A 26761-nucleotide genomic window follows, 5' to 3' on the forward strand; every position below is an offset into this window, starting at 1 on the left:
ATTCCCAATATACTCTTTGAATTCCCAGTCAGACAATGGCACTGTATACCAGTAGTAAAAATTGTGGGTGCACGTAACCCCAATATATTCTTTGAATTACCAGTCAGAAACTGGCACTATATGGCAGTAGCAAGAAATGAGGGTATTTATAACCCCAATATATTCTTTGAATTCCCAGTCAGACAATGGCACTGTATACCAGTAGTAAAAATTGTGGGTGCACGTAACCCCAATATATTCTTTGAATTCCCAGTCAGAAACTGGCACTATGTGGCAGTAGCAAGAAATGAGGGTATTTGTATTCCCAATATACTCTTTGAATTCCCAGTCAGACAATGGCACTGTATACCAGTAGTAAAAATTGTGGGTGCACGTAACCCCAATATATTCTTTGAATTCCCAGTCAGAAACTGGCACTATATGGCAGTAGCAAGAAATGAGGGTATTTGTATTCCCAATATACTCTTTGAATTCCCAGTCAGACAATGGCACTGTATACCAGTAGTAAAAATTGTGGGTGCACGTAACCCCAATATATTCTTTGAATTACCAGTCAGAAACTGGCACTATATGGCAGTAGCAAGAAATGAGGGTATTTGTATTCCCAATATACTCTTTGAATTCCCAGTCAGACAATGGCACTGTATACCAGTAGTAAAAATTGTGGGTGCACGTAACCCCAATATATTCTTTGAATTACCAGTCAGAAACTGGCACTATATGGCAGTAGCAAGAAATGAGGGTATTTATAACCCCAATATATTCTTTGAATTCCCAGTCAGACAATGGCACTGTATACCAGTAGTAAAAATTGTGGGTGCACGTAACCCCAATATATTCTTTGAATTCCCAATCAGAAACTGGCACTATATGGCAGTAGCAAGAAATGAGGGTATTTGTATTCCCAATATACTCTTTGAATTCCCAGTCAGACAATGGCACTGTATACCAGTAGTAAAAATTGTGGGTGCACGTAACCCCAATATATTCTTTGAATTACCAGTCAGAAACTGGCACTATATGGCAGTAGCAAGAAATGAGGGTATTTATAACCCCAATATATTCTTTGAATTCCCAGTCAGACAATGGCACTGTATACCAGTAGTAAAAATTGTGGGTGTATATAGCCCCAATTCTATTGCTAGGGGACTTGCAGGGTATTTCTGGGGTGAAGGTGGGGGGGCACACCGTTGGAACGGGTATCGGGGTATATATCGGGTATACGGGAATACACTGACAGTGTATTCCATTCAGGATCCTGGGAAAGCTGGGTTGCGGCGATTGAGCCCGTCAGTGCCACGTTACACTGACAAGCTTCTCCCTGGAATTTAGCTCTTATAAGAGCTGTTGGTTGTCTTCTCCTTCCTATCCTAGCCTGTCCCTGCCTACCCAGAATCTAAGCCCTAGCTAGCTGGACGGAAACCTCCGTCCTCGGTGAATTGCAAGCTCAGAATGACGCGAAGCTGGGCGGCGCTGTTCTTTTAAATTAGAGGTCACGTGTTTTCGGCAGCCAATGGGTTTTGCCTACTTTTCTCAACGTCACCGGTGTCGTAGTTCCTGTCCCACCTACCCTGCGCTGTTATTGGAGCAAAAAAGGCGCCAGGGAAGGTGGGAGGGGAATCGAGTAATGGCGCACTTTACCACGCGGTGTTCGATTCGATTCGAACATGCCGAACAGCCTAATATCCGATCGAACATGAGTTCGATAGAACACTGTTCGCTCATCTCTACTACTGATGTGTTGGCAGTATGTATGTACTATAGTGCTAGTTTGTGTGGCTTTCATGATGTCCTTGAATAGAAGAGCAAAGGTTTGGAGTAAGGGGCAAGGAATTGGTCAATCCTGGCATCATACTGAAGAGCCAAGTATGAATTTTGTAATGAGGCTTTATCTATTATATGTATATTTTATTTTGAAAGGTATGCTAACATTTACATTGTTGAGCAGTTATGATCCAGACAGGAATTTACACTACATTTCACACAAACATTTTATATCAGTTAAAAAAGCTCTCCCAACTCTGTGGATGAAAGGACGCGGTACTGGTTTAATACTTTGGCCCTTCACTGCTTTTCCAATATACACCAGTGTCTTGGCATAGTTAAATATACGTGAACCTGATGTGCAGAGAAGCCATATTCCTGCTGATTATAAGGTGATAGCATATCCTAGCAATATGCCATCAATTTATAAGATGAGAAAAAAACCTTTATTATAAATCTATATTAGTGACCCTAGTGTTTACCCCTAATATATAATTCTCTCCTCAAATAGGTTTCATACTAGAGGTGACCAGTCTATTCTAAACATGGCTACTTACAACCTGGAGTCCTAGATTCAAATCTAACCAAAGACTTTCCTACCACAATGATTGACAATGTCTATAAAGCTCTGTGGAATATGTTGGTGCTAAATAAATCGGAGATATTGTATTTATTTGTAGAACAATTCATTTCTGTAGTCCTTATTCTGTTCCCAAAGGACACTACTTTGTTGTTATCTTTCTACACTTATCTTCTGCCTTTGGCACAGTTGACCACTCTCTCCTGTTACAAACTTCCTATTCCTTTGTCATCACAGATTGACCCTCTCTTGGATCTCTTTGTACCTCACAAATCATACATCTATAATCTCCCATTCACACACAACTTTCTCTCCATTGCCTCTATTTGTAGGTATCCCACAAAGCTATGCCATAGGAAACCTACTATTCCCAGCTATACCCTTGGCCTGGGTCAACTCATAGAGTCCAATGCCAACAACATTCAAATATATCTATCTGGCCCATATATTAAGGCTACTATCTACAGTTCCAGAGTGTGCAGCTACAGCCTGTGTCTTCTCCTCCTGCTAGCGGACCCCCTACCCTCACCTACTTTCTCTATTTTATAGTTGTAAGCCCTTATAGGCAGAGTCCTCTTCAAATGTAGAGTACCATGAAATTAATTGTGCTCTAAAAATAATAATATATTCATAACTTTGATGTTTTTTATTTTCTGTTCTTGGTTGTCTCTCCTTTTGGTTGGCTGCTGACTTTAAAGGTGTCTGGAGAGTTATTTGTTTGGATAAATCATTCAAGCAGGCTGAGAGGGGAGATGGCTGCTGAGCTATATCCAAGGCTCCATGTGTAGAATGAGTCAGTCCTGTAAACTTTATCTTGGCGATTTATGTATATCTGCTCTTCATGGTAAATAATCTTTCTCTCCATTGAATACTGACTTAAGTTGCCTGGGACTTATTCATCTGAAGAAATCTCTTAAGCTTTTGTATCTGTTAGCTTCTCAGCAATACAAATTGCTGTGTTAGGACTATGATATCTGGAAATATGATGATGCTCTAGCAGTCAAAGATACAAAGAATATCAAGAATCCTTCAGTAATGTGAATATGAAACCGACATGCACTACAGTTACAGAGATCCATATGGAAGCCTTAGATGGTGGTTGGGCTGAGTCTGACACCTATGTCTTATTTTGGCCAGTATGCATATAATACATTTTTCTTTGGGCACAACATATTTGATCCCACATGGGTAAAGGAACTTGATATTTAATATGGGTGTTTACATAGGGCTCCAGTAGGAAGCTTCTGAATGCTACACGATAACCATCCTCGGATTTTATGGTCCTTATGTGTATTCAGTAATGATACATTTTATGACGTGTGGAGTTCTGTGTTGTGTGTGTGTGTGTATATATCTATAATAGGTTGGCTTAAATTGGGGATCCCTTTTTGTAAATGGGGTTTTTTCCATTTGTTGGTAAAATATACATGTTTGTATAATGAAAACTTTTTGTAACCTTCTAATATACTTTTTATCAGTTCGTCACCATTTCCAATAACACTGTTTGCTGTCATTGAATATGAATACAGATGAGCGAACAGCGTTCGACCGAGTAGATGTTCGATCGGATATCAGGCTGTTCGAGATGTTTTATTCCAATTTGAACACCACATGGCAAAATCACTAAAAATTTGATTCCCCTCCCACCTTCCCTGGCGCTTTTTTTGCACCAATAACTGTGCAGGGGAGGTGGGACAGGAACTACGACTACGGAGGCATTGAAAAAAAATCGGAAAAAGCCATTGGCTGCCGAAATCAGGTGACCTCCACTTTAGACGAATAGTGGATATGAGATCCGGTTCACATGAGACTGTGAACTATGTGACTGTGAGACAGGGATAGATGTACCGGCAGGGTTAGCTAGGAATTAGCTTTATTTAGGTAGAAATGTTACTCAAACAGCTCTTAGGGACTCTATCTCGTGGCAGCCCATTATATGCTAGTTGGAATCCCTGTCAGCTTGCGTTATGCGGGAGCTGACTTTTCCCCATAGGAAAGCATTGGGCCAGCATTGATTGGCCGACTGCGTGTTAGATGCCCCCAGGCATGCTTCCCCTGCTGTCCCAGTTGCATTCCCGAGGTGTTGTCATCATTTGCTGAGGTGTCATAGTGGACTTGGTGATCCTTCTGAGTCGAATATTGGTTTCCCCCTAAATGAGTATTTTTTCCACATAGACTATAATGAGGTTCGATATTTGTTCGAACAGTTGAGTTTTGAGGGGCTATTCGAATTGAATATCGAACTTCGAATATTTCACTGTTCGCGCATCTCTAAATATGAATATACTATTTTGTATCCAAATTCTTAAAGTCCCAACCGGTCTAATATTTCTTATTGCTGATGATTTTCTAGGAAATGTCCATTCTAGACAATCCTCCATTGAACTGAATATATCAGGAACACCAGTATTTTCTGTGGTGCTATATTTTATGCAATATACCAATGTAAGTGTTATGGTTCAGACTAAAGTCCAGCACATAGTAGATTGTTTAGTCTTGAGGAACGTTGTTAAGTGGGTGACCATGTAATGGGGACACGAGGCATAATATCTCTCTATGGTATCAATTACCATTCATACCATTAAATCACTAAAAATAAGTAGTTGCACTATTTATGCACATGATATCTTTATAGATATTCCTCTTTTGCAAGGAAGAATTAGTAATCCTTTTATATGAGGTGTACAGTTTGAATGGGAAGAAAAGGAAGATTTATTGCTCTTTGTTCTTGACAACTTTACAGATATATAACTTCTCTACATAAATGTGTATTAAAAGCTATAATCTATATCCTCAAGCTGGAGCAGTTGCAAGGTTTTATCCTTATTATAATGTATGCATTATAAAATATTCCATTGCTTAGTTCATACAGTAAATAATATAATAATAATAATAATAATAAATTTAATATTTCAACACAAAAAAATGCACCAAGAACTATGTTTAAGAAAGCAATGTTTAAGGTGGAATATAAATACAACAATAGAAATATCTCAATATCACAACATATGTCAATAAACTGCAATTTTAAATTGAATCTATTCGAACATTAATTTGTAGTTAACCAACATCTAATACTGTGAAAAAAATCAGAATGGCTGAATTACCGTTTTTTTTTTTGTTTGTTTTTTGCTGCTAGGATCCCCCCAAAATAAATTGCAATACATTACCGTATTTTACGGACTATAAGGCGCACTGGACTATAAGGCGCATTGCCCATGAGCGCCTTATAGTCCGTCTCGGTTCATATATAAGGCGCACCGGACTATAAGGCGCAGTCCGGTGCGCATTGTATGTTATTGAAAGCGGCGGCACGCAGACTTTGCCAGCGGCCGCTTAACCCCCCCGCGTGCCAGCCGCTTCTATTGGAAGCGCTCGGCAGGCGAGGAGGGGCTCTATCAGCAAAATCATGCTGATAGAACCCAACCGTAAAAGTTATATTAAACTACCCTCCCGTTTTAACATAAAACCCTGAAACAGAATGTGAAACTTACCGAGCGGTGCAGGGTGGGCGGGCATTCAGGCCTCCTCTTCCTCCGATGTTCCGTCCTCCTCCTCCGGCGCTCGTGAACTGATAATGGCCTGGGCGAATGCGCAGTAGCCGTAGTAGAAGCATTATGATATTGCGCATGCGCCCAGGCCATTATCAGTTAGCGAGCGCCAGAGGAAGTGGTCAGGACATCGGAGGAAGAGGAGGCCTGAATGCCCGCCCGCCTACCCTGCACCGCTCGGTAAGTTTCACGTTCTGTTTCAGGGTTCTTTTTCACGCCGGCGTGACAGCAGGGCTGCCGGACACTTCCCATTCATTTCTATGGGAGCCGGCATGCGAGCGCTCCCCATAGAAATGAATGGACTGCTTTTTTCCATTCATTTCTATGGGGAGCGCTCGCATGCCGGCTCCCATAGAAATGAATGGGAAGTGTACGGCAGCCCTGCTGTCACGCCAGCGTGTATGGCTGTGATATACGCTGGCGTTTCGTAGTGTGAATGCACCCTTACGGTGCCTTTTATGTATGTATGGAAGCGGCACGCAGACTTTGCCGCCGCTTCCATCCATATATAAGGCGCACCGGACTATAAGGCGCACTTACGATTTCTGAGGAAATCGTAGATTTTTATGTGCGCCTTATAGTCCGGAAAATACGGTACATAGCTCCATATGCTGGAATATAAAAAAAAAGGTACAGGTGTCTATGGCGCCTCCAAAGAAATATTTTTCTTCAAAATGCAGAATTTTTGTTAAAAAAAAAAAAAAAAAGAAAAAAGAAAAAAAAGCTATATCAATCTGGTATCACCTACCTAAAGAATAAAGCTAACCTGTCATTTTACTGCAAAGTGGAATCCATATAACCTGTAAGAAAATTATGGCACTACATTTTTTTCCTAGTACAATTGTACAGAATATTAAAAGGTTCCATTTTGAAGCACATTTTGTCTTAAAAACTATGACTATGTAAACAGAAAAATAAAAAATTTATGACATTTGTAAGCAGGTAAAAAAACGAAAACACAAAAATGAACCATGGGGAGGGTAGCAGCAGTGGTGCGGCCCCAACCAACCAACCCAACCAACCAGTCAGAGACAGGGACACAAAATCTGGTGCAAACAGGTTTATTTACTAACACCGCGAAATAAATAAACCTTACATCAGGTACAAAAATAAGCAAAATAAATACAGTCTTAACTTCAGGCAAAACAAAACTCCTGCCCGTCCGAGCTCTACCTAATAAAGAATAAGGCTAACTATATGTGTGGCTTATTTCCAGCCACACGATGAAACAAAATACAAGTCACAGTTTGGTCTCACCGAAACTCTGCTCTCCAAGACAGACCCAAGCACTTCCCCTCACTCCCAGGATCTGCCCTAAAGTGCAGGCTCTGCAGCCTTTTATGGCCCAGTAACGAACCCAGGACACACAACTGGGGTGAGGCCTACTCCAGATCTGCCCTGGACCACACATAGCTCAGAAATCTGGGGGAGATATACCGGGACTCCAGCACTCTGCCTCACCTTCTCACAGAACAAAAATGAAAAATGTCTGCCTCCTGTATGTATTAACCCCTTAAGGACCAGGCCATTTTTTGGTTTCGCATTTTCGTTTTTCCCTCCTCACATTTCAAGAGCCATAACTTTTTCATTTTTCAGTTCACAGAGTCACATGATGGCTTATTGTTTGCGGGACAAATTGTACTTTGTAATGGCACCATTCAATATGCTGTGCAATGTACTGGGAAGCTGGAAAAAAAATCAGAATGAGGTGCAATTGGAGAAAAAATGCATTTGCGCCATTTTCTTATGAGTTTAATTTTTACAGCGTTCACTGTTTGGTACAAATGACATGTTACCTGTGTTCTATGTGTCAGTACGAACGCGGTGATACCAAATTTATATAGTATTTGAAATGTTTTGATACTTTTAAAAAAATGATAAACTTTGCAAAATAGAAAAAAAAAAATTGTGTCATCATGTTCTAACACCTGTAACTTTTTCATATTTCCATGTATGGAGCTGGTTGTGGTGTCTTTTTATGCGGGACAAGATGACGTTTCTATTGATACCATTTGGGGAAAGATCTGATGGTTTGATCACTTTTTATTCAATTTTTTATAGGAGGCAAAGTGTTGAAAAAAACGCTTTTTGGCTGTTTTTATTTTTTTTGCCGCTACGTTGTTCGCAGTACGGGATAAATGTTTTAATATTCTAATAGTTCGGGCATTTTGGAGCGCGGGGATACCTAATATGTTTATGTTTAATGTTCTTTAATTACTTTTATAGCTGATCTAGGGAAAGGGGGGTGATTTGAACTTTTATATTTTTTTTATTTTTTTAATACTTTTAAAAACTTTTTTTTATCTTCTGTTACATTTATGATCAGACCCCTTAGGTACCTTGAAACCTAGGGGGTCTGATCGCTCATACTATTCACTGCAATACTACAGTATTGCAGTGAATAGCAAAATCCCAGCACTTCTATTAGACGATGCCTCTGGCATCGTCTAATAGATCTAGTGCAGAGACAAGCCTGGAAGCCTTCAATAGGCTTCCGGCTGTCATAGCAACCGATCACCGCCCTCATGTGACGTTCAGGAGGGCGGCGATCGGCAAAACATGGCGGCGCCCATGCCGCCGGCGCCGTTTACACACTGCGGTCACGTTTGACCGCAGTGTGTAAAGGGTTAACAGCAGCGATCGGCTCGGGCACCGACCGCTGCTGTTATTGGCAGGTCCTGGCTGTATGATACAGCCGGCATCTGCCCTGTATGGAGCGAGCTCAGCGTGTGAGCTCGCTCCATACATCCCCATGCGACCCATGACGTACAGTTACATCAAGGGTCGCTAAGGGGTTAAGGGTTATATCAGCTGAAAAAGCTGCAGAAATCAACCTACACAGTTTTTAGCTATTTAAAGACATTTCCTATAGACAACCATTATGGCATTTCACAAGTTTATGCTATAACTATAGGTTTGTAGCAGTCTGACCAATAGACCTCCCAGTGTTCACTGAGTGGCTGCAGAGCTAGTAAACCAAAGACATTACACAGTTGTATCTATTCTACTAATGGTGAAGTTCCAGGATATCAATATGTTTCATTCAACTCTTCTCGGTGGTGGAGAGAGAATTCTTGGCAACCATGTTGTTCAGTACATCTTACCAGTGAGGACACTATGCATCTATATATACTGAATGTGAACGTTAAAAGTGACTTCCATTAAATGTGTCTACACTACTCATTTTCTCAAGACTGAGATTGCAATGTAATGTATGTTACTTCATCTCGACAAGAAAAGACTTGAACAAGAATAGCATTTTTGTATTTTAGTAAAAAGCTCATAAATTGCACATATTTAAGGATTTCTACCATAGACTAGAAGCCGAGCTTAAAAAGCAATTTAGCTTTCTTGTTGAGTTCCACAATGGACAGGATGGATATATATATATATATATATATATATATATATAGTGGGTCATCGAAAGGTTTCAAACAAGATGTGATGACAGGAAACGAAGAATTGACAGTCTATGCAGGAGTCTTATTTAGTGCTCACCAAGGTTCTGCGTACAGTGAGTTGTAGTTGCAGTATACATTTGGACGTATCATTCAATGTACATGAAATATGCATTATTTTATATGTAACCACATTAACTATCATAACAGTGTATTATTATCATGGGTCCTCTAGGAATTTTATTTACTTTGCCAAGTTTTTTTTTCAGTTTATACACGCCATGGACATATTATTTTATATTCCACTTTATTTTTTAACCAACCTTTTTTTAAGTATTAAAGTACAACAAAAACTATATAAATTTGGTATAACCGTAATTGTGCCAAATTGCATAAAATTGGTAGCATGTCATTTTGGCTGAATATTGAACACCGGAAAAAAACAAAACCCATAAGAAAGTGCTGCAGTTATTCTCTCTGGCCTGCTACTTCTGAAATACATCCAACACATTGTTTCTATGTTGTCTCTCTCTTTTTTTATCATTGATAGAAGTAGGAGCAGGGAGGTGGGTATACATGGCAGATTAGAGTATGGAGAGGAAGCAGAAGCATTCAAGATTTCGGGGAGGGCCATACAGAAAGAAATGTATCTGAAGGTAAGGGAGAACAGCGTACACATGTCAGGGGTATGGGGTGAACCACATTGGCTGTGAATTAGCAGAGAAAAAGGGATGATCCCATAGCGGACTCTGTGGATGGGGAGGGGATATCACACACTCATCATCGGATTATCCAGCAGTGAAAGAGCAGTCCAAGAATGAAGCAGTGTGTAACATCTTCGCCCATCAGGGCTTTGGCTTCATCCTCTGGCTGTAGGCTGTGACACAGGAGATGTGTCCAGCTGTGATTTCTTCTTTTGGGTTCTTCTTGTATTGTCTGAACACTGTCCTATTCCCTCACCTTGGTAATTGATTTTCCACCAAACCCATCTCCTTCACCTTCTTTTCCCTCTGCTCCTCTAATAGTTAATTTTAGCCTTACCTGTGTGATTGAGAGCCTATCTTCCTATCAAGTCCAGGGCGGGTTCTTCCTCCCTATTTATTCTTGGCTCACATTCACATTGGTGCTTGCTATTGCCCTGCACGTGCTGGTATTACTTTTGCTTACCTGTTATCTGAACTCTTATTATTGATCTTTGACTTTACCTTTGACTATTCTCTTGGATTGCAATTTTGTACTGTGTTTCTCGACTGTTATCGGACCCTTGGCTAGCTGACCTCCCTTTGTTGTTGTTTGTCTCTTCTGCGTTCTGTGTTGTCACTCATATATAGGAAGGGCTTGTCAACCAGTTGTTGCCTGTTCCTTAGGACAGGAACAACAAGCAGGAAGGGACAGTGCGGGGGTTTCAGCTTAGGGCTCACTGTCTTGTTGTGCCCCTCCCCCCAGGGTTCACCAGCAGCTACTGGGGAATTGCTCTGCTAGCAATTAACTTACACTGTGCTAGCTTATTAGACTAAGACCCAGGTTCATATCTGCATTCAGTATTCCATTTGGGGAGTCTGCTTGGGGACCCCTGAATAGAAACCTATACGCATTAAAAAGCAGTTGGCTAAGAAACTACACGGACCCCATAGGCTATAATGGGGTCCGTGTGGTTTCTGCTCAGTATCCGCACAAAATATGTGGAGAGAAAAGTACTTTCTCAGCTAACTGCATCTTAATGCGTATAGGTTTCCATTCAGGGAGTCCCCAAGAGGACTCTCCGAACGGAATACCGAACACAGATGTGTACCGGGAGTAAGTGAGGGTAGCAGTATTCTGGACACCATACATCTAGCATGTAATATTGGGAGATAGAAACCCATATGTGAAATGTCTAAAACTAGGAAATAGGCTTGGAGTTTGCATCCTGCAACTTTTTTACTCTTTAGGTAACAATAACATATATCTAGTACCATTTGTTATATTAATAGCATCTTTAATATTGCCTACTGGACAACCCCTTCAAGCAGAACACAACTAGCTTTCTAGTCTGTGCTCAGAGCTAGTTTTATCTCAACCCGGTACCTTACAGATATTAAGTTCATGATCCTATATAAAAGGCAATGCCACATAAAATCCATACTTAGTTTATTTCTAGAATAGCTAGGTAGTTGTTGTACACTCATTTCTCGTGTCCGCATTATCTCCAGTCTATATTGTTTGGTAGCCAATGTTCCAGGTTTCATGGTTTGTCCCTACTGGGAACATCACTGAGTTGTTATATTTACAGTCATTCCTGACCACAAGGCTTTTTCTAAGTCATTCTTCTTTTTCATTTCATCTTCACAAAAGATCGTATCAGAGCAGGGGTTTGTGACAGAGGAAAAGAATAATATTCTTTATGTATTAGAAGATATTACTTTACACCTGTCATTTTTTCTTGTTTGATAGATTTCTTAGCAAAAGAACTTGAATAAAACATTTGTCATTTTAGGAATTGATCACTATTGCTAGTTATCTGTGTATAATAAATACATGACATTGGGAGGTAAGAGGTGAGCAGCATGCTTGTATAGTGTCTTTTCTATACGAGTGGTTCTTTTTCATACTGTGCTGCTTTTTGCTGTCCTATGTCTTACATAATAAATGGACAGATCTAGATGATGTTTGGTGGAGGGTCAATATGAACAGGTAGAGTCTCCAACAAGGAGGGAAGCTGACCTCTACTTCCTTCTACTATCCTTCTGATATGCAGAGGATCCTTGAACAAAGTCTTGTTCAGTCTGCCCTGGTTGTGAAATTGTCCTTACAGGGATTGATCGATATTTATATTAAAGGAGCTCTATCAGCAAAATCATGCTGATAGAGCCCTACATATGCGTGAATAGCCTTTAAAAAGGCTATTCAGGAACCGCTAAAGTTATATTGAACTCCCCCCCCCCCCCCTGTTTTAAAATAAAACCCTAAAAAGAATGTGTTAATCTTATCTATCGTGCACAGTGGGCGGGCATTCAGGGTCTGACGTCCTCTTCAGCCACGTCTCCTCTTCCAGCGATGTCCGTGGATCCCGTCTTTCCCCGGCGCCTGTGAAATGCCATTGATAAAAAATGGCGTGGGTGCATGCGCAGTAGCAGTAGTAGCAGCATGAGGAGGCGTGGCTAAAGATGACGTTGGATCCTGAATGCCCGCCCACCGTGCACGATAGATAAGATTAACATATTCTTTTTTAGGGTTTTGTTTTAAAATGGGGGGAGGGGTGGGGTGGTAGTTTAATATAACTTTAGCGGTGCCTGAATAGCCTTCAGGCATATGTGGGGCTCTATCAGCATAATTTTGCTGATAGAGCCCCTTTAAAGTGTGAATTCACAGTTGTAGCAAGGAAAGACACGGGGGAAAGGGAGGGAAAAAATATACAGCCCACTACCAGAAAAATGTCATTATATTGAAGAAAAGTTGACTTTGGTAACACTCACATTCCTGTATATAAGCAGCGGTGCACGGAAAGAGCCCCTCGGTCCGGAGCGCTCCTGGGCACGACAATCTTTGAAAAGTGAATCCAGCAACCAGCCACTTCTTAAAAATAAGGAAATATTTTCCGAAACACGTTAGCTGTTCTTCTGTCCATCGAAGGAGTGTCACCTAGATGTTGTACATCATGCGATTTTAATGGAATTATGCCAATAAAATGAAATATTTTTAAGAAGTGGCTGGTTGCTGGATTCACTTTTCAAAGATTCCCTTTAAAGTGTCTCCATCTCATAATGCCACATTATAAGAGGTGCCCTCTTCCTCTTTAGCGACGATTGATTGGACAGGTGACACGAGTAGTGAGCAAAAGATTACAATATGTGACACTATTATACAGGCACCATGTGATACTGCACCACATTGTACATAGTCACAAAATTTGGGTCTTCTATAGCATTATTATGTGAGTGTGGCCCACTCACATTTCTTCTACTTCAATTTGCATCTCTGATCTCATCTTGGTCGCCACTAATATGATATTACTAACATGGATGATTTATCACAGGATTTATAAATATAAGGAAAATTCTTATTGCGCGTTCATGTTTACCTGGCTAGCAGGTGATATAACCAGGTCTTCCTATTCTTACAGAGAATAGGAATAGGTGACTGTCATGATTCAACAGTAGAGATGATGGTACATGTTGAGAGGAAGATGGAGACCAGGTCCCAGCACCCACATAATTTACCAACATGTACAGTTTCTTACATTGGGGAGAGCACAAAGAGACTTAATGGTAATAATTCTTGGGGTAAAGTCAATGCCATAGGCATACTCATATGAGACATGAAACATTATGATAAATTTCCTTTTACTGGTGACAGTGACATGATAATCTGTTTCCCACTATACGCATATATATAATAATTTGTCAATTAATTAAATGATTTTTGTATTGCTGCCATGTGGTTCTTTGAGGGCAGGTAAATTAATGAAACAATCCTTATTTCTATGTTAAAGACAAATGAGCTGACTTCATGGTAGGAATATTTAAACATCCTATGTCATGAGGAATCAAAGTCAGAGTATTCCTTCGGGACCACTTTAGCACGTGTTCTACCGGCTCAGGATACAGATGTAGCGGATGAATGTTTGGAATGCTAATGAATTATCATTCATTCATTTTATACTACAACAGCTATTTTATCCCATAGAGTGAACACGGTGCAGTAAATAATAGTTTTACGGTATCTACAGTTTGACCTTAAATGTATGTAGCAAGCTTTAAATCTTTATACTACAAAACCCTCACCTTAAAGCCTAAGGAAGGTGCTGTATAAAGCAGAACTGTGGAGTTGGTAGGCCACACCATCAACTCCAACTCCTCTATTTTTCCAGAGCCTAATTCCGAGTCGAAGTCCTGGTCCGACTCTTGACTCCTTCATAAATAACTAACAGCCATGGTCAGTCAGATGCAGTAAATCTCCTCTAATTCATAAAAAATCTAGTATAAGGAAAATGTTTGTTCTCGTACCGTGTTAGCCAGTGGGTAGGAAATATTTGTAGATATATTGAAATATTGGTAGAAACATTGTTTCTACCAATGACTAATGACCCTCTATACCCCCTTCCTCCTAGAATTCTATCCCTATGTGTCCTTTTGTACATAAATATACATCCTTCAGAAATGGTTTTTAAATTTACTTGAGAAAGGAGCCTAGAGTTCCGAAACGTTGTAATCTGTCATCATTATTAGTTAGCCATTAAAAAGGTATCAACTACTGAAAACTATCAAGCTTTTAGGGGTTTTTTTATATAAAAAAATCTAGTGATTGAATTACTGTGAAAGTAAGTATGCAACAAACTATGCATCTAATTCATTATACAATACCAATAATTGTAGAATATAATTCAAAATAATTAGTAATTTTAGTTTGAAGCCAGAGACTTTTTTTCCAACTCCATCCACATTATTTTGACTCTGACTCCATGATTTCACCACTCTGGTGAATGGTGTCCCTCTTTGATGTCGGTACTATCTGTAGTTGGCTTGTACATTGTCCATCATTGGATACTGTCCCTGTTTGGCATTAAAACAGGGCCTAATTAGCTATTCATACAGAATCTACATGGATAATATCCACACCTAATGGGGACACTATTCATGCCAATTAAGGAAACTATATATGCCAGTCAGGAGGTTGATCCATGCCAACTAGGGACAGTAATAAAGGCCAACTAGGGACAGTATCCTCCCTACCATAGGGTTAGGGTTTGTTGTTCAGGTAGTTAAAGTTTAGTACATACAGATAAAGACTACCGAGTTGGTAGAGAACACGTTGAAATGTCAACTGAATGTGAACTGAGTTGGTGGAGCACACACACTGAATTACAGTGGATGGAACTCCTATTATTATCTTTACGCTGGACTGTGCAACTGTCTATATAAAGGAAAGAGCCACAATCACAAGTCGGAAATATTAATTAAGAAAATATGAATATAGACCTTTATTATGATTAAATGCACCTATAACATTAGGTACATCAAACTGCAAATCAGCAAAGAGTCTTTATAGGTTCAGATTAATATTAAATAAGCTATACCTCAAACTCGTATCTACATTTTCATTGCCGCTCTATGTAATTACTTATATAGAAGTTAACCATCCCAGCATTTTATTATATTGCTTGCAATTTTCTTGCATTCGTTACTGGGAATTTTTGTCCTTGGCAGTGGATCATTGGCTGCTTATGAGGGAAATGCCTTGTCTGCAACCCTGAAAAATGAATATGTTGTGCCAGACAATAATGGAAAGTTCTATACCATTTTCTACTTAGGCAGCAATCAGTCTCACAAGATGAAGCTTGATCTTCCTGGAATATAGAGGGCACTAGATAAAAGGTCGATTTTGCATAGTGATATTGTTGACATTTGGGGAGATATATACACATGGATCATTTATTGATGAAGTATGACTGGTGATGTAATCTTGATCAGTTTTTTAGTACCTGACAAAGTAATACATTAGCTGAATTCAGGTATTCTAATTTGATTCTCTGCATAAAAATCTGCCTATGATCTATGTACTATATAAAATGATGCTACAATGGCCAGAAGTACCCGATAACAATACCCCTTTGTAGGTTGGAATCTTAGAACACATAACATACAGACACAAGTATATCTTATGTACCATCACAAGCCATTACAGGTGTAGAAGATATTTGTTTACTAGGTGGCAGTTTTACATTTGTAATAAGATAAAACAGGACCCAATTTTTGCTGCTACATTTTAGTATCTCAGACCCAATAAGATTATTGTCTCTGCTTTCACAGTAAAGTAACTTTAATTTCATTGTAGTGTGGAGATTCTGAAACCACAGAACCAGATACTGTGAATAACATGTATAGGGCACTTAATGAACACATGTACATACTCATCGTCAGTCCAGTTGCCGACCCCATATCCTCTTCCTGTTTTGCATGACACATCAGATGTATATGTATTGTATATTAATTGTTTCATCTTGGCCTTTTCATTCTTCTAATAGGCAGCATTGTCCATCTCTATATACCATGCAGTAATGGCAATAAAGGTGATGGGATTACTGTATGAAAGCAGACCAGGTCTTTCTGAGCAACAGTATTATTTTTACAGTTTTTTTTTAATAATTTACCTTATCCCTTCTGAATATTATGTTATATATAGATGTTTAACATACTGCATTTATGTCTATGTACCATGTTCTGGATAAAGAGTAACTGTTGTATTACATATATTTTGTTCAAGCTTTTGAAGATGGTCAGTTTGTCACAGTTGCTGTATGTTGTATGAGCCCCACATATGCTTGAATAGCCTTTAAAAAGGCTATTCAGGCACCGCTAATCTTATTTTAAAGCCCCCGCCGTTTTCAAATAAAACTATAAAAACATATATGTAAATCATTCCTTTGCATGCACAGGGGGTGGTCGTGCACGATCCGACGTCATCTTTGGTCCCGCCTTCCTCCTCTTTCTTCTTCCAGCGACGTCTTCTCCGCCTTCATCTTCTGTTCTTCCGGCGGGTTGTGTTCAAATCCCGCGCGTGTGCAGTAGCGCTCCTTCTGGAGCGCTACTGCGCACACGCCGACGCCATTTTTGTTGTAGTTTTAAGTATCCCTTAGAACTACGCGAGTATGTGCAGTACGCTCGCGAAATTCTTCACTCCGGAAGAAAAGAAGATGAAAGCGGAGAAGAGCCAGGACAGGAGGACGTCGCTGGAAGAAGAAAGAAGAGAAGGCGGGACAGAAGATGACGTCGGATCGTTTATGACATCAGATAAGTTTATGACGCTCAAAAAACCTTGAAGAGTTATATTGATTCTCATTTCCAGTTGACCGTATGCCAAGATACACTGTGTTCTAACATATTTTGTATTTCACCATTGTATGTAAAAACATGTCTTTATAGTACCATTTCTTGCTGTTTACAGGTGCTAGCAACTGGATTGAGTGGTCTCTATTCTTCCTTACCAACAAAGCTAGATGATAAAGGGGAAGAATGGCATTGTCTTGTTAAAGAAGATTGGCTGCAGGTCCCCTCACTTATACAGTTCATGAATTCTCTAGAGTTCTGCAATGCAGTTATACAGGTTAGTTATACATTTTTGTAGTTAAAAAATAAGCTACTTTAATCAGATCTTCTTTATTTATTTGGTTGAATGTAATGTTGCATGTTTTTATATAAAACAGCAGAACGGCATAACCCTTATACATAAAATATACTGAGGTTCATGTTCCCAATGACTTTGTCTTCTGCAAGTTTGTGACCTTGTTATCGGAGCTTTTACTTTTTGTATTTCAATTGATTAAACTATAAGTGCCTTAAAATCCTGTTCATTTCTAAGATAATTCTCCTAAGTGTTTTCTGCATGTTTAGTTTAATATGCTATGACTATTATTTTACTGCCAGACAAGTCTCCTTTAGAATCAAAAGAACATTTGAAGGTTGTTGAGAAATGAATGCTTCAGGCCTCAAACTGCATTTTAAAAGCTTCACCTGAAGTTTATGACTAAATTACTAGCGTACACCACTTATCCCCTTTATTCTTTTACACTACTTTAATTGACAATTTTACCTCTGAACAATAAATATCTGACATAAAGGCAATATAATGTTATACTTTCACGTCAGTGTATACACTCAAAACATGACACCATACGAAATGCAGTTTCTAAATGGATGAGTGATTTTGCAATCTTTTGTCAATTATTTTGTTATATTTGCTTTTAATGTGGCTTTATTTCCTCAAGCACTAGGCATTTTAAGGTATATAAAGTCAAACAATACGCGACTTCACTTTATGTTTGTGAGCATACTCCATCCTGTTATCTTTGGAAATAAAATTAAAGAGATTGCAAGACTTTGAGAACATGGCTGCTTCCGTTTTCTCTGGAAGTGACCTCATGTCTGTAGGTCATGTGCCAGTGCCTTATCTCTTTCCCAATAAAATGAAAGGGACTGAGCTGCCACATGGCCAGGTGACTTGATGTCACTTCCGGAGAAGAAGAAAGCAGTCATGTTTTTGAAGTCGTGCACAACCCCTTTATTATCCATAGTAACTCATTTCCATTGTGAAGGTCCAAGTGTTCATTCAATCTAAGGGAAAGATGAAGGAGATCGTTAATGTTAATGGAAAATAATTTGTATTATTTAAAGAATCTGTACTTGTTATAAGAGTTCCTTGACAATAAGGGCAGGTTCACAAGCACAAAAAGCTCATGGGCGGTCACTTTGCAAAACCATTCAAGTGAATGGGTTTGAAAGCTCACTGCAGGGTTTCTGTCCCCTGTCCAGTTTCTTGGAGCAGAAGATGGAAACCCATTAAGATTGCCGAAAGCGGGCACAGGCGGAGGTGTGAACCCTCCCTAAGCCGATTATAAAGTGTCCCTCCCTCCTGGGACATCCAGAAATCATCTAGGATCTATGAGGAAACCTGGTAGTGTTTAGTTTCCTTGCAGTGCCACCACAGGAAAGATTAAAGAAGCACTCTAGGAAAAACACTATTTTTTTCAGTCCTCACACCCATCACCTGACTGTCTGTCATCCTCCAGGCTTCTTTCATGTGTGGACCTATTTGGTATCTGTATCAAATAATAAATATAACCACAAAAATCAGTATTTCCAATAAATAGATATTTTTTATAATGATCATCAAAAGAAAAAAAATTAGACACAATAAAAACAATTAAAATCACATCGATGTGAGTGGAGGTCACACTGCCGCACAGTATATAGTGATCACACACATGTAGATAATCAAATACAAATACAACAACAGTGTTTAGATGATAAGAAGTACACAATTGTATGCATTAAATACATGAATGTAGATACCTTCAGTACCAGAGGTTATGGTGTGAATTGAGGTTGTCTCACACTAAATAGATTAGGTATCCAAGGGGTTAATACATGGTTGGAGTGTATTTCAAATACTCAGAATATAGTCCTTAATGAGGTAATATAATATCAATCCAAAATAGCTGGAACCCTCTGACATACTCCTTAATAGGGAGGCATGATATAACTACAGGGTCTCCCAAACTACCAACATGTCATTCTTAGTAAATAGATATACTAATACTATAAGAAGTGGATATATTGCATCAAGTTACAACCTATAAACAACTCAAAAATGGACTCATTTCTGAGTGAGATAAAGTACCTATAAAAGTGACACCACATACAAAAATAGTACAACAAACAATTGTATATCCATGTGCTTACTACAGCGACCTCCACTCAGAACCCCCCAAGGAAGCACGTTTCGCACCCTGCTTCATCAGAAGAAGCACTCCAGGAAAAACACTATTTCTTTCAATCCTCGCACCCATCTCCTGATTGTCTGTCACCCTCCAGGCTTCTTTCATGTTTACTGCATGCATATTGCTACAATCCCACTTCTCCTCCGTTACTGTTTGGACATCACCTTGGCTTTTATATTTCTATTTGCTCTGTTATCAATCCCTTGAGGGCTTAGCACAGCGTCATATAGGCAGCTAAAGACTGTAAAATCTCTACCTGCTGTGGGCAGTGCAATTATCTCTTTCTCTCTATATTGTCCTGAATAATCTAAGGCTGGTCTTACACGACCGTAGTGGTGTTTGCGATCTGCAATTTGCTGATCAGCAACACTTTATTACACTCCAAAAAGTCATTCGGCAGACATCTGTGTCCAGCCGCACGCGCCCATAGAGTACTATGGGACAGTTCGTGCCGTGAATTCACTGCCTTTGCGGACCTGCGGTATTCAGTGCGGACCTCGGTCATGGCACGGCGCCCCACGGATAAAATATCCAGTGATGTAAGAGATCGCGCTGAATACAATGTGTCCGCAAATGGTCCACAATTGAGAATCCACAATTGCGGACCATTTGCGGACTAAACTTACTGTCGTGTAAGACCAGCCTAAGGCTATGGACTGGCTTTACTGTTGTTACAATTCGACACTATTGTGTCTATTCTAAGGATAGGTCATTAATAATAGAAACTAGGTAACCCCTTTAAGGACGTATAAAACGACCCAATTATTATACCAGTGCACATCTACATAAACACTGTGAAGTATCCTTTGATGATACACAGTGCACCTAAGATAATTACTGGAATAGTAGCGTTCTGTATTTGTCATCTAATCATTACTTGCATGAACTTTTAGTATTAGTATTAGCACTTCCCATTAGTAGGATGTAGACAGTAGAGAAACTGCCATAAATCTGCTTCAGATGTATCAGACCTCACCATGATGGCTGCTGCTTGATAATTAGCTCTTATTAATTGCTTCTATTTGTAGCACAAAATGTTAGACTTATGTGGTAGCTGAAGGGCAATGTGTTCCACATCTATAAATAATAATACAGACTGGTAAAAAGGAATGTAGATGTCTTCTAGATAAGTAGACATTGCACCACTATGATACATGTATGGTGTCAGGTCTGGGGTTGCTAGGTGGAGTGGCATAGACACACAAGTCCAGTTTCTTTTAGTCCAAAACAAAGGTAGAGTTTATTTTCACTCAAAACGGTAGTGCAGCAACAAAAGGAGACAATACAAAAATAAATACCTGCCCGGCTAGGCTCTAAGGGAGCGTTCACACTACCGTCGGTGTCCGACATGTAGTGTCCGCTCCTAGTGTCCGCTCAAAATCTGTCACGGACACTAGGAGCGGACATTAGATGTGTCCGTGACACCTGTCATTCACTTGAATGGGCATCGGGTGCGTTCTTTTGCACTCCGTGCCCGTCCTTCCCTGCATGCAGGGTTTTTCTGTCCGCTTGAGAAGTCGGACATCTTCTCTTGCGGACAGGGAAGGACGGGCACGGAGTGCAAAAGAACGCACCCGATGCCCATTCAAGTGAATGACAGGTGTCACGGACACATCTAGTGTCCGCTCCTAGTGTCCATGACAGATTTTGAGCGGACACTACATGTCGGACACCGACGGTAGTGTGAACGCCCCCTAACTAAACATAGAATAGGTTACCTCACCTAGAATAACAGAAATCCAAAAAAAAACAGTAGAATCATTCAGGACACAGCTCCCAAAAATATGACACCTCTGTCAGCTCTCCAGCCAAACTCTGCCAAAGTGTTGCTGCTGGAGCTGGCTTCTTAAGCCTCCATGATGAGGAGACTCTCTGCAGCTGAGTCGCTGCCGGAACATCCCCAAAGTGTGGACTGGAGGGGGGTGGAATAACAGGTCCCACTATCAATCCTACCTGCCATTGCTAAAAATCCAGCCCAGTACTGAGCATTTACCAAAATGCTCAGCAGACGAAAGTTGTCTGCTGAGAACAAACATTCCTGGAGATTTCTTATCTCACCCACCTGAGTAGTCTGGGTGAGATGTACACCCCCTCCATTACCTGACCAGCCATCCGCTTACAATGGTTACAAGTTTTATAAATACTTATAAATATTACTATGGTTAACAGTAAAAATTTCACTGAGCTTTACAGAAATATGCATGCTTCAAGGATACAAATGTCAAAATTGTGTTGTAATAGGTAAGTGGTAGAGCATTGGCATGTCTTAGGATTAGAGATGAGCAAGTAGTGTTCGATCGAGTAGGTGTTCGATCAAATACTACGGTACTCAAAAAACTTGTACTCGATCGAACACTACTAGCTGTTCGAAGTTTAATGTTCGATGCAGAACCAGCGTTAATTGGCAGAATGCTATACATTCTGCCAATCAACGCTGGTTCTTCTCTTACCTTTCCGAAGTCTTCTCCGCACTGCGTCCCCGCGTCTTCTTCCGGGTGGAATTCACTCTGCCTAGGCATCCGGCCTAGGCAGAGCCGACTGCGCATGTGCGGGCATGCACGAGCATACACGCGCATGCGCAGTCGGCTCTGCTCAGGCGTCGGGCCTGGGCAGAGCCGCACGCGCATGCGAAGTTGGCTCTGCCTAGGCCGGATGCCTAGGCAGAGTGAATTCCACCCGGATGAGGACGCGGGGACCCTGCACCGGGAGAAGACTTCAAGCAGAATCCAGCCCGACCGTCACTCGTGGACTTGGTAAGTATGATTTTATCGAATGTTGTCTACCCCTGAAACGAGCATTTCCCCCCATAGACTATAATGGGGTTCAAAATCCGTTTGAACAGTCGAACAGTGTGCGGCTGTTCGAATCGGATTTCGAACCTCGGACACTTTAGTGTTCGCTCATCTCTACTTAGGATTACAGCATCAATTGACAGAATCCAGTCTAACCATTTGATATTTCTGCTGAGTTAAGTTAACAAGAGTCCCTAATAATGTTTAATGGTGGTCTGTCAGCAGTAACCTGGTTAGAAATATAATCTTAGGGGCCCCATTTCCATGGAAATAGCTCTTTATCCATATGCAAATGTTCAGGAATCTAGAGCGAAGACTGAAGCCCAGGCAAGCTAAGGTACAACCCCAAAGCACCACGCCTCATTTCTATATAAATAAAAAGGGATTTACTGAATAACTGAGGCATATTTGGAAATTATAGAATCACCCTTCAGGTACTGGGATTAGGTTTATAACCAATTTATTGCTGACAGACTCTCTTTAATGGTGCCCATAGACATCAAGGTTGTTACCTGATTCTGTTACAATTCGGACACATCTGTCTAATGTCTATTGTCACCTAAAGTAATACTTTAGAATGGATTGATGGACCTGAAGCAGATATCTTCTTGGCTATAATGACCACATAGTTTTATGTATTTTTGTGTTGACTTTTTTGGCGATTACTCATCCACCAATATTTTTCGCAAAGTAAATGAATATTACAATTTCTCCTTTTAGGTTGCTCATCCTCTAATACGTGCTCAGCTGGTAGACTATATTTACAATGGGTTCCTTTTACCAGTTTTGGCTCCTGCATTGCACAAGGTCAGTTACAAATCTTATCTTAACATCTGTCCAGTTTATATACTACTCTAGCAATTGCGTAGGTTCTTTTTGCTTTAGATGAAAGCGAAGGATCACAAGTGAAGATTAACTGGTTAATAAAATATGGAAACACTGCAACAGATACGGTTTATTTTCTTTAAAGGGGAGGTCCAGTTTTTGTAAATAAATCTTAATCAATGTATAATGAAGATATGCCACTTTCTTATGCACTTTGTCTTTAAATTCCTCCTATTTATGCAGCTGTAACTTGTTAGAATAAAGGGCAAGATGCCGAGCTCAAACATATACGCTTTCTATTATTTGATGCGGCAGAGTGATTGACACCCTTTCCTCTATAAAAATGTGTATTGTAAAATCTGTCTATCACTTTGTGTAGGCGGGGGAAGCAGGATTCCAAGGCTTTCTCTGCAGAACTAGAATACAGTTTTAGAAAATTTCAGAATTCTTATCATACAGTGATTAAAGTGAACCAGGTCTTCTGTGTTACTCTAATTGAAGACAGCATAGAAATCATGACAGATTAACTTTTAAGGGGTTATCCACCATAATAATATTGGTGGCCTATCCATAGGATAAGTCCTCAATATCAGATTGACGGATTCGACAACTGGCATCTATCTGAAGACGCAGCAGGATTAATTCGAGCACTGTGGCCTCTTCACTGCATACAAAGCACATTGGCTGATCAGCAGTGGTGCCAGGAGTCTGTCATATCAATTATGCCTGATAAAGAAAATCCCGCACCTTAAACATGTATAGAAACCTTTGTGGCCTTTGATGGAATTATACCTCACACTGTAATCACCTCATAAGGAACAATTGATCTGGCAGACTCCCTTTAAGAATTCTGCAGCTATATTTCCTTTGTGAACCATATAATAATCAGGTAAATGTTACTTGTTATAACCCATGGTACTGCTAAAATGTGATTTCTTCTTCTTGCTCTTCATCCTCTTCTTCTTCTCCATAAAATGCATTTTCAGTTTTCCCACTTAATACTTCCTTTTGCATTAAAATAGTACTATTATTAGTTCTCTCCCTTTAAATATACTTTTTAAGAATATGCGGTACTGGAGGGGCAACATGGTGGCTCAGTGGTTAGCACTGCAGCCTTGCAGCACTGGAGTCCTGAGTTGAAATCCTGCCAGGAATAACATCTGCAAGGAGTTTGTATGTTCTCCCCGAATTTGCATGGATTTCCTCCCATACCACAAAAACATACTGATAGGTAAAAAAAAAAAAAGTACATTGTGAGCCCTATATGGGACTCACAATCTACAAAAAAAAGAATAAAAAAAATGCAGTGCTGGTGATTTTGATATTTTACGTCACTATTTATATAAAAGTAAATTAGTAAATTGTCTTCTATGACACCTCCTGTTCTGCAGTTTGTTCTGTTTAGCAGTCCTCTCATCACCAGTAGTTTTATAATGAAAGATAACACCTCTACTATAGCAATTACAAGTCACAATAGGTGATGGTCACAGCTTCCATTCTCCTTATCTCACACAGTGACCTCTCCATAGGTCATAGATCAGGTCCAGAACATTCTGTCATAGAAATCCTTGTCTATGGTCCATGATGTAAAAGCTCTAAATGCTGTTAACAGCAGCGCCGGCAAAATATCAGGCCCTCATACTCTTATACAGAAAGTAGAATAAAAAGATATACAACCAAAATATTAACAAAGATTAGAAAAAAATAATATATTTTACCTGCTTTTTTTATTTACCTGTTTTTTTGTTTTTTTTTTAATTAGTAAAAAGATATAAGTATTATATTCCCTTTAAGGTGTCATTCTCTGCAGACTATACACTATACCTATATAATAAAGGTGCTTTCACACGGAGTAACGTTCCGCGTGACCTGGCACGTATACGCCGTGTAAGATTTTGAGCGTCGTATATGCTCCCATTGATTTCAATGGGAGTTAGTCTCGTATACGCCGCGTTATTTTGTGGCCGTGATTTTGCGGCAAGTGTGCAAAAATTTCCTATAATGTAATGGAACAGACAAAAATTGAAAGGATAGACATTAGAGATGAGCGAACAGTGTTCTATCGAACTCATGTTCGATCGGATATTAGGCTGTTCGGCATGTTCGAATCGAATCGAACACCGCGTGGTAAAGTGCGCCATTACTCGATTCCCCTCCCACCTTCCCTGGCGCCTTTTTTGCTCCAATAACAGCGCAGGGTAGGTGGGACAGGAACTACGACACCGGTGACGTTGAAAAAAGTAGGCAAAACCCATTGGCAGCCGAAAACATGTGACCTCTAATTTAAAAGAACAGCGCCGCCCAGGTTCGCGTCATTCTGAGCTTGCAATTCACCGAGGATGGAGGTTTCCGTCCAGCTAGCTAGGGCTTAGATTCTGGGTAGGCAGGGACAGGCTAGGATAGGAAGGAGAAGACAACCAACAGCTCTTATAAATTCCAGGGAGAAGCTTGTCAGTGTAACGTGGCACTGACGGGCTCAATCGCCGCAACCCAGCTTTCCCAGGATCCTGAATGGAATACACTGTCAGTGTATTCCCGTATACCCGATATATACCCCGATACCCGTTCCAACGGTGTGCCCCCCCACCTTCACCCCAGAAATACCCTGCAAGTCCCCTAGCAATAGAATTGGGGCTATATACACCCACAATTTTTACTACTGGTATACAGTGCCATTGTCTGACTGGGAATTCAAAGAATATATTGGGAATACAAATACCCTCATTTCTTGCTACTGCCATATAGTGCCAGTGTCTGACTGGGAATTCAAAGAATATATTGGGGTTACGTGCACCCACAATTTTTACTACTGGTATACAGTGCCATTGTCTGACTGGGAATTCAAAGAATATATTGGGAATACAAATACCCTCATTTCTTGCTACTGCCATATAGTGCCAGTGTCTGACTGGGAATTCAAAGAATATATTGGGGTTACGTGCACCCACAATTTTTACTACTGGTATACAGTGCCATTGTCTGACTGGGAATTCAAAGAATATATTGGGAATACAAATACCCTCATTTCTTGCTACTGCCATATAGTGCCAGTGTCTGACTGGGAATTCAAAGAATATATTGGGGTTACGTGCACCCACAATTTTTACTACTGGTATACAGTGCCATTGTCTGACTGGGAATTCAAAGAATATATTGGGAATACAAATACCCTCATTTCTTGCTACTGCCATATAGTGCCAGTGTCTGACTGGGAATTCAAAGAATATATTGGGGTTACGTGCACCCACAATTTTTACTACTGGTATACAGTGCCATTGTCTGACTGGGAATTCAAAGAATATATTGGGAATACAAATACCCTCATTTCTTGCTACTGCCATATAGTGCCAGTGTCTGACTGGGAATTCAAAGAATATATTGGGAATACAAATACCCTCATTTCTTGCTACTGCCATATAGTGCCAGTTTCTGACTGGTAATTCAAAGAATATATTGGGGTTACGTGCACCCACAATTTTTACTACTGGTATACAGTGCCATTGTCTGACTGGGAATTCAAAGAATATATTGGGAATACAAATACCCTCATTTCTTGCTACTGCCATATAGTGCCAGTGTCTGACTGGGAATTCAAA

General features: G+C 40.1%; 1 protein-coding gene across 1 annotated transcript in view; it reads left to right on the top strand.

The window, feature by feature from the left end:
• Positions 1 to 26761, top strand: part of FHIP1A (FHF complex subunit HOOK interacting protein 1A) — a 227391-nt gene that overhangs the window by 137381 nt on the left and 63249 nt on the right. The window contains exons 5-6 of the mRNA XM_075257937.1: positions 17217 to 17375; positions 23061 to 23147. Coding sequence (XP_075114038.1) covers positions 17217 to 17375; positions 23061 to 23147 — 246 coding nt within the window. The remainder of the gene's footprint in view (positions 1 to 17216; positions 17376 to 23060; positions 23148 to 26761) is intronic.

This window comes from Leptodactylus fuscus, chromosome 1 (assembly GCF_031893055.1).
Source record: "Leptodactylus fuscus isolate aLepFus1 chromosome 1, aLepFus1.hap2, whole genome shotgun sequence".
Lineage (NCBI taxonomy): Eukaryota > Metazoa > Chordata > Amphibia > Anura > Leptodactylidae > Leptodactylus > Leptodactylus fuscus.